This window comes from Anolis sagrei, chromosome X, assembly GCF_037176765.1.
Source record: "Anolis sagrei isolate rAnoSag1 chromosome X, rAnoSag1.mat, whole genome shotgun sequence".
Taxonomy (NCBI): domain Eukaryota; kingdom Metazoa; phylum Chordata; class Lepidosauria; order Squamata; family Dactyloidae; genus Anolis; species Anolis sagrei.
Genome location: NC_090034.1, coordinates 27545278 through 27558565, shown reverse-complemented (window position 1 = coordinate 27558565; position 13288 = coordinate 27545278). Strand labels below are relative to the sequence as shown.

General features: G+C 43.2%; 1 protein-coding gene and 1 long non-coding RNA gene across 4 annotated transcripts in view; one reads left to right on the top strand and one right to left on the bottom strand.

Annotated features, from left to right (window-relative positions):
- LOC132780591 (uncharacterized) overlaps positions 1–13288 on the top strand; it is a 55256-nt gene that overhangs the window by 14488 nt on the left and 27480 nt on the right. The window lies entirely within an intron of this gene.
- PRR35 (proline rich 35) overlaps positions 9875–13288 on the bottom strand; it is a 45578-nt gene continuing 42164 nt past the window's right edge. For all 3 annotated transcript variants that reach the window (XM_067461212.1, XM_067461213.1, XM_060786222.2), the window contains one exon: positions 9875–12606. In XM_067461212.1, coding sequence (XP_067317313.1) covers positions 11685–12606 — 922 coding nt within the window. In that variant the 3' untranslated portion in view covers positions 9875–11684. The remainder of the gene's footprint in view (positions 12607–13288) is intronic.

The window sequence follows — 13288 nt, the reverse complement described above, 5'->3', positions numbered from 1 at the left end:
ATATGCGAAACAGGACATTGCTGGAAACAATAGTTGTATTGGACGTTTCAGCTGGTGATGTTGACCCTTGGACCTTGTATTATGTATTGTGGATACTGATGAGTTGTTTGCATGTTTGATCCTTGGACCGGATTATCTGAAGATGTTTTGTGCTTGCTACTTTGTTTGGACAGCCTTTGTGAATGATCCTGGGCTTTGTTTGGACTAGCTGGTGAGCATTGCGTATATATGACTTTCAGGCTGCATTTCGGCATTCTCTGTCGTTTTAGGACTTCATCACACTAAAGAATGAATCCACTTTAAATCCGGTTGCTGCCCCTTGCAGAATTCTGGGGTTTGTCATTTAGGGAGGAGCCTTTAACAGCCTCACTAAACGTCAAACCCCAGAATTCTGCAGGATGCAGAAACCAGACTTAAAATGGATTCATTCTCTAGCGTGATGAAGTAGTAAAACTCTGTAAAGGCTACATCTGTGTTGACTGTGAACTGCCTAGACGGATTAAAACTGTTAAAAATAAACAGTGTGTGTGTTGAGATAATGTCCTAAGACTTTGAAACCAGGATTTGAATCTCCAGTCAGCCATGGAATCCACTGGGTGGCCTTGGGCAAGTCGCACACTCTCAGCCTCAAGGGAAGGCAAAGGCAGCCCCCCCTGAACACACGTTGCCAAGAAAATGACTTGAAGGTGCACAACAACAGGCCCAGATTTTCATGCTGCCTGGTGCCCTTTCCGCTCGGATCGGTGCCGCCACGTTGTCTGTTCGACCTCAAGCTGAGAAGTGTGTCTGGGGCCCCACTCCCCAGAAATGGCGAGGCGAGTGCAATAACGCAACCTGACAAGTAAATAGGGCTGCCTCAGCTGGACAGTGGGAAGACCGTGGGAGGCTTTTCTTTTTCAAAAAGAAATAAATAAAAAGCATCTCCTACGGCAATGGACTCTGACCTTTTGTGGCGCTGTTGTTGCTTTTATCACCGAAGTAAACAAACATACGAACCAGGCCCCTGGCACCCGTTCACCTTTGCGGTGCTGAAGGCCTGTCAAGGGCTGTTTAGAAGCCACCCCCATGCCTCTGGCGACACCTCCGCTCTGGGTGGGATGCAAAAGGGACCCTCTGTGATATTGGCGCTCTGTTTTTCTTTCCCATTTTGTCCAGGAGGCCACACAAAAAGGGACACATTGGCATCAAGCTCTTCACTCATAATGGCAACAGCCTGCAATCCAAGCAGTGGCAATCATAGCAGGCAAACCCCAAGTTATGAACAAGATTGGTTCTCAAGTTGGTTCTTATCTTGAATTTGTACGTAAGTCGGAACAGGGACATTTTTGAAGTGTAACTTAAAGTAGCTTTGGATAGCACAGGGAAGGGTTTATGCCCCTGTAGAGTTTCCTTTGCTGCCTGTGCCCCCGTTCAGGAGATTTCACCTCACTTTGGTCCCTGTGAGGATTGGATTTTGGGAAATCTGGCTTGTTATGGAAACAAGGACTGGAGATACAGCTTCATTGGCGACCCCTTTCCAGGAGTGAATTTCCCTTCCTAGGGGTAGATTCCTCTCGTTTCCTGTTGTCTCACCGCCTGTTCTTAGCTAGGAGTTTTTTGCAAGGTGGATGTTTGTATTGCGTTATTACAGTCAACTGTCAACATATACTAAAGTTCGAGGCACAGGATCACCCTGAAAATGAAATATGTTGACGGTGCTGTCTACTAGGGCTTCCGGATGTGATCCAAGACACTGGGACTTGGTCTTGGAAAGCACTGTGTCAATTTGCATTTAATATGCCATTTGAGGCAGTTGTATGTTTGATTACACGGCCAACAAACATTTTTCCCCCTTGGAGTCTTGCTTTTTAGGCTTGTTCCTTGGGCTTATTTGGAGTGCTGATTCTGAACGTTGCATTGGATGGACCACAACAGCTCTAGTTTCTTAGCTATGGTTATGATGATTTTCTGTGAACAAGCAGATGGTGATTGATAATAATGATAATGATAATAATAATAATAATAATAATAATAAATCTTTATTTATATGCTGCTTTTCTCCCTGAATGGGAGATGGCAAAGGTTAGGTATATGCTAGGGGGAAACTGGTGCCATTTTTGGAATCAGCAGGCCAGATATACCCAAAAACAGGGCCAACATTTGAGGCACCAACGTATGTGTTGGTCAGAATATATATGGTTAAATCAGGGGATCCCCTATGAGATGTTTTTGAATTATAATTTCCATAATGCCTCACTGCTGGACAAGATGGGACCCAAGTCTAAGCACCAAATCCATTTATGTTTCATATACAACTTATACATATAGGCAAAGGTAATTTTATACATCTTAGACTTAATGTTTTTGTGCAACGTTCAACATTTGTGTGCACTGAACCATCAGAAAACAAGGTGTCATTATCTCAGCCATCCATCTGAAGCATTTTGGAGTATTATGGGTTTTGGAATGGTGGGTAGATAGAGGATGCTCCACCTGCATTTATTTATTTATTTATTTATTTATTTATTTATTTATTTATTTATTTGTTATTTGTTCCTATTAGAATTTGATAGGATGGCCACTAGGGGGATCTCTCTGTCCATATAATTAACTATAAAAAGCAGTGTGTGTGCAGCCTCACTATAATTGGTTTTGTTTTTTTAATGGGAAAAGAAAAAAGGGGGGCGTAAGGAGAGGGTGGGAATTAACTAAAATGTGAATCAATACATTTAAGTTGGAGATTAGGGAAGCATCACTCGCTCTCTGGGGAAAAGTTTTTAAAACATCCACCTCAGCATAATAATCATGTAACGAAACATTAACATCAAGCAGTGGAATACACTGAAGAGTGGCGTTCCAGAGTGAATTTCAATTGGAGTCCTCAGATGTCCCACGCTTTCCCTCCCAATTCCAGTAAAGTGTGGTTTGGGCAGATTTGGGGGGAATTAGTTACCTGTTTGGACTACAACTCTCAAGAAATAATGTAACGCTTTAATGGCTGCAAATTGAATTCAAAATGCAAACATTCCTGCAGCAGAAAAGAGGCCAGGATGGTCAGAGTCTTGACCTTCCCAGTCAGCACAGGCAAAAGCAAACTGAAATCGAGCAATTTAAAGCCACCACAGATAGTGAGATCCAGGCTGCGGATAGCAAAACCTGGAGCACAGATACCGAGTCCAATAAGCAGATAGCAATATTGGCAGGAGGCCGCCTGTTGATACGTGTGCCTGGCGAGACAAAGAAGCTAACCCAATGTTCCCAAATCAAGAAATCTCACCAGGCTGAAGAAGAAGCCAACAAGGTAGTTTATTCAAGTCAGCTGAAATGCCAGCTTGCAATAAGCCTCAAAAGAAAGCTAAGATGCCAGACAGTTCAAAAACATAAATTTTTATGCAGTCAGCTATTTTTCTCCCGCTCCCGCCCTAGCTGGAATCGGCTTTGCTGTGATTGGCTGGGCCCCGTTGACATCACAGCTAGCTGGGGGAGGATGCCCTGCATGGGTGGGACTATGGCGCCTGCCAGCCAATCACAGAGTGTTCCCTGCTTCTGATGCAGATTTCTACTCTCCAGTGGCTGGCAGGGGGCAGGCTGGTTTGGGAGACAAAGGATCGTAAAGTTCTTTGAGTGAATCACCGTTATCTCAACAAGGGACAGAACAAAGAGGGACCATCAGGTCCCATGCATTTTATGAAAGTATTTTGTGGAGATGAATGACCCATCTGGGTGGGTCAGGCACCCATGGTGCCATGTCCATTGTCCATGGACTATGATTGCTGGATTGTGTGATTTTAATGTTTATATTAATAATATATATAGGTGTATATGAAACATATATTGTAACGTGCTCTAGGTGGGGTTGCCCTTGAACATTGTTTGGAAGCTTCAATTAGTCCAATGGATGGCAACCAGATTCTTCACTGGAGTGGAGTTCAGGGAGCACATAACTCCCATTATGTCAGCTCCACTGGTTCCCAGTCTCCTACTAGGCACAATTCAAAGTGCTGGCTTTGGCCTATAAAGCCCTATACAGTTCCATCCCAGCTTACTTGTCCGAATGTATCTCCCTCTATGATCCACCTCAGAGCTTAAGATCATTGGGAGAGGCCCTGCTCTCAATCCCGCCACCCTCGCAAGTGATGGGGACGAGACAGGGCCTTCTCTGTGGTGCCCCCCCCCCCGTTTGGAACACACTCCCCATTGAAATCAGGTAGGCCCCTCCCCTCCTGTCCTTTAGAAAAAAGTTTAAATCATGGTTATGGGACCAAGCATTCGAGCAGCAGACGCAGCATTAATAATGCACACTATTTCTCTGATTGACAACGGACAGACCTCAGACTATGACTTTGGATACGTTTTGGACTTCAACTGCCACAATTCCTAACAGCCTCAGGCCCTTTCCTTTCCCCCCCTAAGCCGCTTAAGCGGAAAAGGAAGGGACCTGAGGCTGTTGGGAATTGTGGGAGTTGAAGTCCAAAACACCTGGAGGGAGGGCTCACGTTTGCCTCATGCCTGATATATATGCTCAGCCATATAGTTAAGCCTGGCCCTATAACAGCACTAGAGTTATCCAAACGTTTATTTTTTCCATCTTTGGATATTTATTTTATTTCGGGAAGTTCTATGCCGCCTTTTCCCCGGCAGGCCCAAGGCGGCTCATAACATATTTAAAATATATAGTGTAACATAACACCATGAGCTAAAATAAATCATAAGAGTTTCATGAATAGTTCATAGCCTCATTAATTTAAACTGTTAAAATTAACAAATCATAAGAGTTTCATGAATAGTTCATAGCCTCATTAATCTCTAAACTGTTAAAATTAACACCCGTCTAAAATTCCTATACAAACAATAAGGTGCTGTTTCAAACAGGAAAGTCTTTTTTAAAAAAAATAATTAAATTTTATTTCGAAAAGATAATACACCAACCATATATGTTGCAAAAATGTACACATACACAAACAAACACACATACACAAACAACCCTCCATACAGTTACCCCTCCACCCACCCCCAGTGCTACCCACCACCTTGACTTCCGTCACTAATCCACGCAGGATTTATGCACAACTTATTTAACCCTCTATACTTCTAATTCAATAAATTCCTCTTGTTTTTATTTCTTTAGCTCTCCCGTCAAGTATGCTAAGGCCAGCTTCCAGTTTCTTTCAAATATTTCATTATTTTCATATTTCAAATTGCTTGAAATCTTAGCCATCTGTGCATAATCCCACAATTTATCCTTCCAATCTTTGATGCTTAATGTTTTCTCCCCTTTCCAAAAAAAAAAAAAAAACCAAAAAACAAACAAACAGGAAAGTCTTCACTCCTTTTCTAAATGACATCAAGGTGGGAGCTGATCTGATTATTTTGTGTCCATTTGTGCCCTTTCTCTCCAATGTCATTCCATGCCGTAGTGGCTTGGGGCAACTGAGATTTGGCAATCTGCACATGAAATGGATCCTACATTTTAAAAGGAAACACCTTTAAAAAGTCTACATGGAGTATAGGTGACGAACCGAGGCAGGTTGTGGTTCATGTTTATGCCCATGGACTTCTATAAAATAGAACACAAAGTGGTTGTGGTTCCACTTCTGGTTCTCAAAAATTGGTATTTTTTGTTATACAGCACAGGGAGAACTTAAAAGCCATTTAAAAGGTAACTTTTGTTACACCTGGAGGCAATTCACCTTTTTTTTTTTTTTTTTTTTGGCCAGAAAAAGAGCGAGTTGTGTGTTCTGAAGGTGTTTGGAGTCTCTGAGTGTGCCATTTGTCCGCCTCTGAAATAGAGCAATGAGCCATTTGTTTGTCACCGAGATGCAAGTGCAAAAGCAAAGCAGGTGCCTCTGCCCCACATACACACGCATACATTGGGAAAGGACAGGTTTCCTTCCTCATTCACCTGAGACCAACCCAGATGCCTATCGGTTGTGCAGACCATAAGGAAGAAGTAATGGCTGGCTATCTGATGCCTTGAGGTTGGCCAAATAACCGTGTAATGTGGCTGGCATCTCAGTGAGCCGAGTGCCCGCTGGGTCCGATTCAAGCGAGGGATAAGGCCTGCAAATGGTTCTCCTCCCAGTCAATTCTTTAAGCACGCAAAAGCAAATGCTTTCGCCTTTTGAACTCAGACAGACCATAGCAGGAATGCTCGCCCTTTCCCCTAGTTGAGCTGTATGTGTGCGTACATTTTGGCCTGGCAGCCGTATTATTACTGTCTTCTATATTACATGTTTGGCACTACTGGTTGCAAGAAAGAAGGTGGACCCCGAAGGTGCTTTGCTGTGTTGCATTTGGCTACTGACTCACCTGGTGACTTTGCCAGGCTGGCTGGTGTTGGAGTCTCACCTGTATCTGGGAGAGAAATGAGAAAGCCAAAGCTTTTCAGATCAAGGTGTGAATGTCACTCTTCCTCATCCCTGTGTCTTCAGCTGCCACAAACCTTTCTTTTTGCCTTCTTCTTTTCGTTTTCTTTCAGGTAGGTAGGCGGGGGAAACTTGGACATTAAACCAGTTATCTCCCCCAGTAAATAAATGTGTATATTGAAATGGCTAGTCTGATGCTCTGTCGTATTCTCAAGGGTCCTGGTTGGAAATCCTACTACATCAGTGGTTCCCCATCTATTGTTGGCCCTGCCCCACCAAAGCATCCCTAAAATCCTGATCCCCCCCCCCATGACATATAATTCTTATTATTCAAACTCCGATTTATTCACATGGAAGAACCCTAAAAGGCCATCAAGAGAGAGGCCCTGCTCATGATTCCGCCTGCGTTGCAGGCGCGTTTGGTGGGGACACGAGACAGGGCCTTTTTTGTGGTGGCCCCCCGACTCTGGAACACCCTCCCCAAAGATCTTAGACAGGCCCCTACGCTGGCAGTCTTTAGAAAGAACTTGAAGACCTGGCTGCTCCGAAGTGCCTTTCCAGAATAGGAAAACTCCAATAACAAGTCCCAGAAGCACTTTATTAGAATTAAGATTGCTGCCACACTGCACTTACCCTATAATCCTTACATATCACCTGTCACATCAGCACTTTTAATCTGTACCCATTACTCTTGCTGGCCCAGTTTTATTGTGTCTTGGTGTATTGTTTATTGCTCGTTGTTTAATTTTGCTTTAACTATTTTAATTTGCTTTAGGTTGTGTATTGTTATGTTGTGTTTTGAGGCCTTGGCCTTTGTAAGCCGCATTGAGTCCTTCGGAAGATGCTAGCGGGGTACAAATAATAATAATAATAATAATAATAATAATAATCAAGTTGGTCTAAACAAGCATCCAAAGAACATGGTGTCCATGAGTGAGAAAAATGAAAGAGCACATTGATTGGAGTCATCTGCATCGACTTCAGTCGCCAACTTCATTGCAAAGTGTGAGAAGCTCCTGTCACCTGATGTTAATTTTCTTGCAGCTGAAAATCTTTTTTATTTTAATTGATACAAAAATATGGATTTAACTATGAAAGTAATCATTGTGCTTTGGACCCCCCCCCCCCCAGATTCTTTGCTGCATTCACATGCAAAACAAAAAGATATTTGTATATATTTTGTACAGCATGTTATGTGAAAAGAACACTGAGAGGAGTGAAAGTGGCTCCTTTATTCTCTAGTTCACTCTCTGCTCTCTCAGCTTCTTCATCTCTATGAGCCACCTTTCTCCTCTCCATTGGCACCCGCTGACCGTGCTACACATTTTAAAAATGTGGATTTTTCTCTCTCTGTGTGTGTGTATGTGTATACACACACACACACACACTGTATATGAGGCTGCTAGAACAAAAAGAAAAGCCAAAAAATCACAATTCATAACATTCTCCAACTGCGTCAAAAACCCAACTGGCTCCCTTTGTGTGTCCCACACTGGGAACCAGAGGTTGATTTCAGAGGGGGATTGCACTCCGTTGCAATGCAGAATTATAAGGCATTGACAATAATGTATCCAATCCATTGTGCTATCTAACAAAATTTGAAAAAAAATCTGTTCCTGGTTTGAAAGTGATATTTCCTGTTTAATTCTGTGGCCCTTACTTTGAAAATAGTTATTATATTCCAGAGACTTCGTTTTTGTACAACAAACTATGTTGAATTGGTTGAGGCTCAATGATGAGATGTTCATTGAAAAACTAGAACAAAATGTGCTATAGCAGGATGTCACTCTTGTGAAAACAATGTTTTGGAAGTTTAATCAACTTTCACCATCTTTTTATGATAGATCCAATTAGGAAATGACATTTAGAACCCAGGAACAAAAACTGTGTTTCAACAGTTACATAGTATAGTCTATCCGTTATCAACAGTAACACGGCTGTAGCAGAAGAGCAGGCCCATATTAAAAAAAATACTTAGCACTTCATCCCCTTCATTAAATGCGACTGAGCCGCCCCGTTAAGAAACGGCAATCTACTGTGTTCATCCCATGACGTAGGCTTCAAGTGTAGGGAAGAGAGATCTTGGGGTTTAAAAAGTGTTGCGAAGGGTTATCTTTTCAGGTACTTTCTAAGCTGGTTGACAAGTGACTTTTTTGCAAATTATCTAGAGATGGGCAAAATAGCCCATTCTGCTATGTGATGGTATTCGTTGTTCTCTGTTTTAAAGTGATACAGTAACACAATTTGTGGGAGGAGCCAAAATGTCCCTTTGAGAAAAAGCACAACCATTACCTTTTGCTCATGGAGGAGGGCAGTATGTTGTGTTCCTTTCCTTCTCATGCACTTCCTGGGGGCTTCCCTCCCTCCCTCTCTGTTATTCATGCCATGTGTTACCTCCGTCTCATCTCCTTCTTTCCTTCCTTGTGTGTCATTGTTTTGTATGTGCCATGTGTTGCCTCCTCCTCCTCTCCTTCTTTCCCTCTTTCCTTTCTTCTTCCAAAATGAGGAAAAAGAGAGAGAAGGGGAGGAGGAGGAGGATCATTGAGAAACTAGAGCAAAATCTACCCCTACTAAACTTGCCCATTTGAAAATAAAAATAAAAATTTTCCTATAAAAGAGCAAAACGTGCTATAGCAGGATGATGTCCCTCCTGAAAAGACAAAGTCTTTGCACTTTCATAAACTTTTCCCAGGTGTTTATGATAGAACCAATTAAGAAATGACATTGATAACCCAGGAACCAAAATCATGATCCAGAAGAGGAGATGTTTCTTTTCACAAAGGAAACAGGCGAGAACAACTCTCTACAAAGTGATGGCAAATTAACTGAAAATGGAGAGTTTGCTAGTGTGTGACAGAAATAGGAAAACTATCAATTTAATCTCAAAATGGAATATGCTGGAGCTGTGTGGGAATCTACTCTTCCAAACACTTGATATGCATAGTGGGATGAAGTCCTTATTTCCAGCATTTGGAAGAGGGAAAGGAACCCCACAATGGCTTTGTCCTGTCACACACTGGCTAGTCACAATTTCAGCATTTGTTCTAAGCTGCCAATAACAACTGGTTCTTTTTCCAAAACCATTACTTTTAAGCCAAGTGCCTGGATTCACTCCAAGTTCAGCACCTGACCGATTCCACTGATGATTGTCTCCAACCAAGATCACATGCAGGTTATATCGAAATAGCTCACAATCAACCGAAGGATCTGTCCTGTACTGACCATGTGCTAAAAGCAAGATCAAACACACATGTTTATGTTATATTCCATCTCACTCTTTGACTCAGTGAGGTTGGTGGTGACCAATACTCTGATAAGGAAGACTATACTGGGTTCCTGCCTGTCAGACTGGCATTATGTATAACAAAGCCCCTAAAATTTGTCAAGTTGAAGAAACTAGGCAGCATAATTCCAGACACGATCAGAGCCCTCAAGGGAGAGGGCCGTCTAGCCTCTGTTTGAAAATAATAGCAAATAACATAGATGTTGCAGGATCTTCATTTGCTGCAAGAACACTAGCAAACACACCCTGGCACTTTTAGTTGTTTTAATTTAATATATTTTTACATTCTTAAAATTGTGGACAATAAATAACACATGGATATTCTTTAAACCCCACCTCCCTCCCCAAAGCACCGTTCTACATGATCCATAAACAATTTTAGCCCATAAAGGTCGCTTGCCAGTGATTGTCATCGGTCGACACATAAGTGCAGGGGGATGTTGCTCGAGTGTTTGTCTGAGTGACGTTTGCATTGCCGGGATGGTTGTGGCAGAAAGTTGTGAATAAATGGGAATATATATGCATGTATGTATACTTCAAGCATCAGACAAGTGCTCAATCAGATCAAAATAAACTGCTGTAAAAGTAAGTGTGGGGAAATGGACAATGATGTGGGAAAATATGGGATGCAATTTTTCTAAGCTCAACTTGGCTGTCTTTAATGCAATCAGTGAAATACTTTGCTCTTTCTACTGTCTATTCAGTAACGTTGAGCAGCTACTAAATGACTCCTACTGGAGTCTGAGTTTGGCCCCACGATGGAGGAGAAAGCCTCATTGGTCCTATATTCCAGACTTTGGGTGTGTTAGACCACAACTCCCATTCTCCTCAGCTATGGAAACTGAGAGCAAAGACAGTCATGGTCTGGGACATTTGGAAGTTGAGGACTCTTGCCACTGGACAGCACACACGACTGCAGCACTCCCATCAAACTGGCATGAGGCCACGTCTTTTGTACTACTTTTAGCTCTCTGAGTGAGCAAGATCCAACAGAACTTGTTGACAGCCACTGACTTTGGACACAGTCCCTTCTCTGACAACAAGAAGGGTGACTGTTGGGCACTGCCTAGTTTATTAGGATCACTTCTCTGGCTCATGGATGCTTTCCTATAAAGCATGTTCATACATCCATCTACTGTGGGCTGTAACCAGTCCACAACTAAACTGAAAGTCCTGCAATGGTTTTATCTCATTTATGTGCATGTCTGGCTCACAGAAGCTGAAAGGCATCTGAGATCCCACAACCCAATACATTGACCTTTAACTTTATGACTTGCTTAACCCACAAAGAAGGAAACAGAAAAGAACTTGGAGGTGAGCTCCCTTTCTCACAAAGCTTTGTCATTTCTGCCTATCTATCTCTCCTCCAACATATTGCATGACCAGAAGGATGCACAGACAGGGAACCCCCAGATGCCATGCCTTTCCTAATATTTAAAAGAGGAGTGTTTCATCCATCATTTGGATTCCACAGCACAAAGCTTAAATGACCGTCTTGTCATGTAGGGAGTTGGGCTTAGCACAGCGGGTTAAACCACCAGCTGTAGAAAATCTTTCCGATCAAAAGGTTGGCAGTTTAGGTCTAGGTCAGCGTGAGCTCCTGCTGTCAGCCCTATCTGCTGCTTACTTAGTAGTTCGAAAACAGCAATGTGAGTAGATAAATAGGTACCGCTTTCAGCGGAGAGGTAATAAAAGGTGCCCATAAGGACATGCCGGCGATTTGATCGGGAGGAGATTTACAAACAACAAAGCTCCTCAACATGGAAGATGGATCAACAGCACCACCCCATGGCCAGAGTTGAGCACATTCTCCAGATGCCAGAGATGAAAAAGATGGGAAGCCTTTATGTTTGCCATATCTGCCTTGAGTCCCCTCAGAGAGATAGAGTGGAATATAAATAAAGTATATTATTATTATTATTATTATTATTATTATTATTATTATTATTATAGCTGAAAGATGTACTTTAAAAAAGGGAGCTTAGAGGGAGATTGTGGAAAAGGTTTTCAGAGAGAGAAAAAGTCAATGAGCTCTGGAGGCCCATCAGCCAAGAGCATCATGGGTCTGTGTTCAATGGGCTGTGGATGCACATCCGGTCGGACTCGCTTGGCAGGCCACAGGACAAGGAGCGTGGGACGGCTCGACACCCGAGGGGGACGTCTTCAGCCACTGAGAGCGGAGGGCCTGGGTTGCCATTGGTGTTGGACCTCCCATCGGTGCAAAGCAGGACACTGGAATCGGCCTCGCATTTGGTGGTGCGGCTGTAGTAGGGCTCCATTGCATGCCGGAGTTCAAGAGGGACGCCGAGGGGCAGCACCTCGGCTTTGATCACTGTGCCTAAGCTGGCTTCAGCTGAAGAGGCCCGAAGATGCTCCGAGCGGCTCATCTTGATCAGCAGGTCGATGGTCTTGCTCTCATTCTCCAGGAGACAATCCGATTCCTCATCTTCTTGGAAGGCTTCATCCACAGCCAAGCAGTGACTGATGGAGCCTGGATCCTTGCCATACCTAGAACTGGCCTTGGGCTCTTTTCCATCTTGGTAGCCTTTCTCTACATCTTGGGAGGGTCTTTTCACAGAGAGATCAAGAGGACCTTCACAGGGCTTGGCTGCTTTCTCCAGCGCCTGGTGGATGTGGAAAAGTTCTTGCCGGATTTTGACCAGCTGATCCCTTAGCTGCTTCTGGGCTGGAGTGTCCTCTTTGGCTAGGTCTGAGAGCTTCTTCTCCACCTCCTGATACTCTTCTAATGTTTTGGACAAGTCCCCAATGAGTACAGTTGTCGCTTCTGGGTCTTTGGGGCTTGCTGCTATCACTTGTTCTTTGCTTGGTTTAAAAAAGAGGTGATCTTGAGATGTAATTACAGGGGATACAATGTCGGTGCCACGCGTCTTCTCCTGGTCTTCAGTTGGGCAAGCATGGAGCTCCATGTGCCAATGGTCCAGAGGCTTCGAGGGTTGAGTGGGAGCAGCTCTCAAACCGCTATTAGTCCAGGAATAGATAAAGCAAACAGAGGGAAAAGGTTAGTATCACACAGGGCAGGAAGCCACAAGAAACAATGACAAAGTAAACCGTCATGCATTTGAGTTGGTTAGTATTTTCTGTCTGGCATAGCATGGGAATGTCTTGATTGAGAATATGTGGCCTTTCAGATGCTGTTGGACTGAAGTTACCATCGGGAATTGTAGTCCAGCAATAAATACATAGAGAAGCACAATTTCCCATTCCATTGATTAGATGCAGCTCTTGAAAAGCTTGCTTCATTAAATGAGTATTCTCATAATCATAGGGAGAAGTGATAGAAGTGACTGTAGGATACTGAAAGTTGTAGTCCAAAACAAACAAACAAACAAACAAAATATTTCCAAACTATTATCTTTCATTTGGTACCTGGGATGCATTGTCAGCTGATCCTGATACCCTGAAAGTGGCTAGGTGGCTTAACTGTTGGAAAGGATGTCTGGCAGAAAATGGGGGAAGGTTGCATTCTTCTGCTCCAGAGACTAGGGTGCCTTCCACACAGCTGAAAAAAATCCACATTGAACTGGGTTATATGGCAGAGTGGATTCAGATAACCCAGTTCAAAGCAGATATTGTGGATGATCTGCCTTGATATTCTGTGTGGAAGGGGCCTAGGACATGGACCAGTGGGTTCAAGATACAA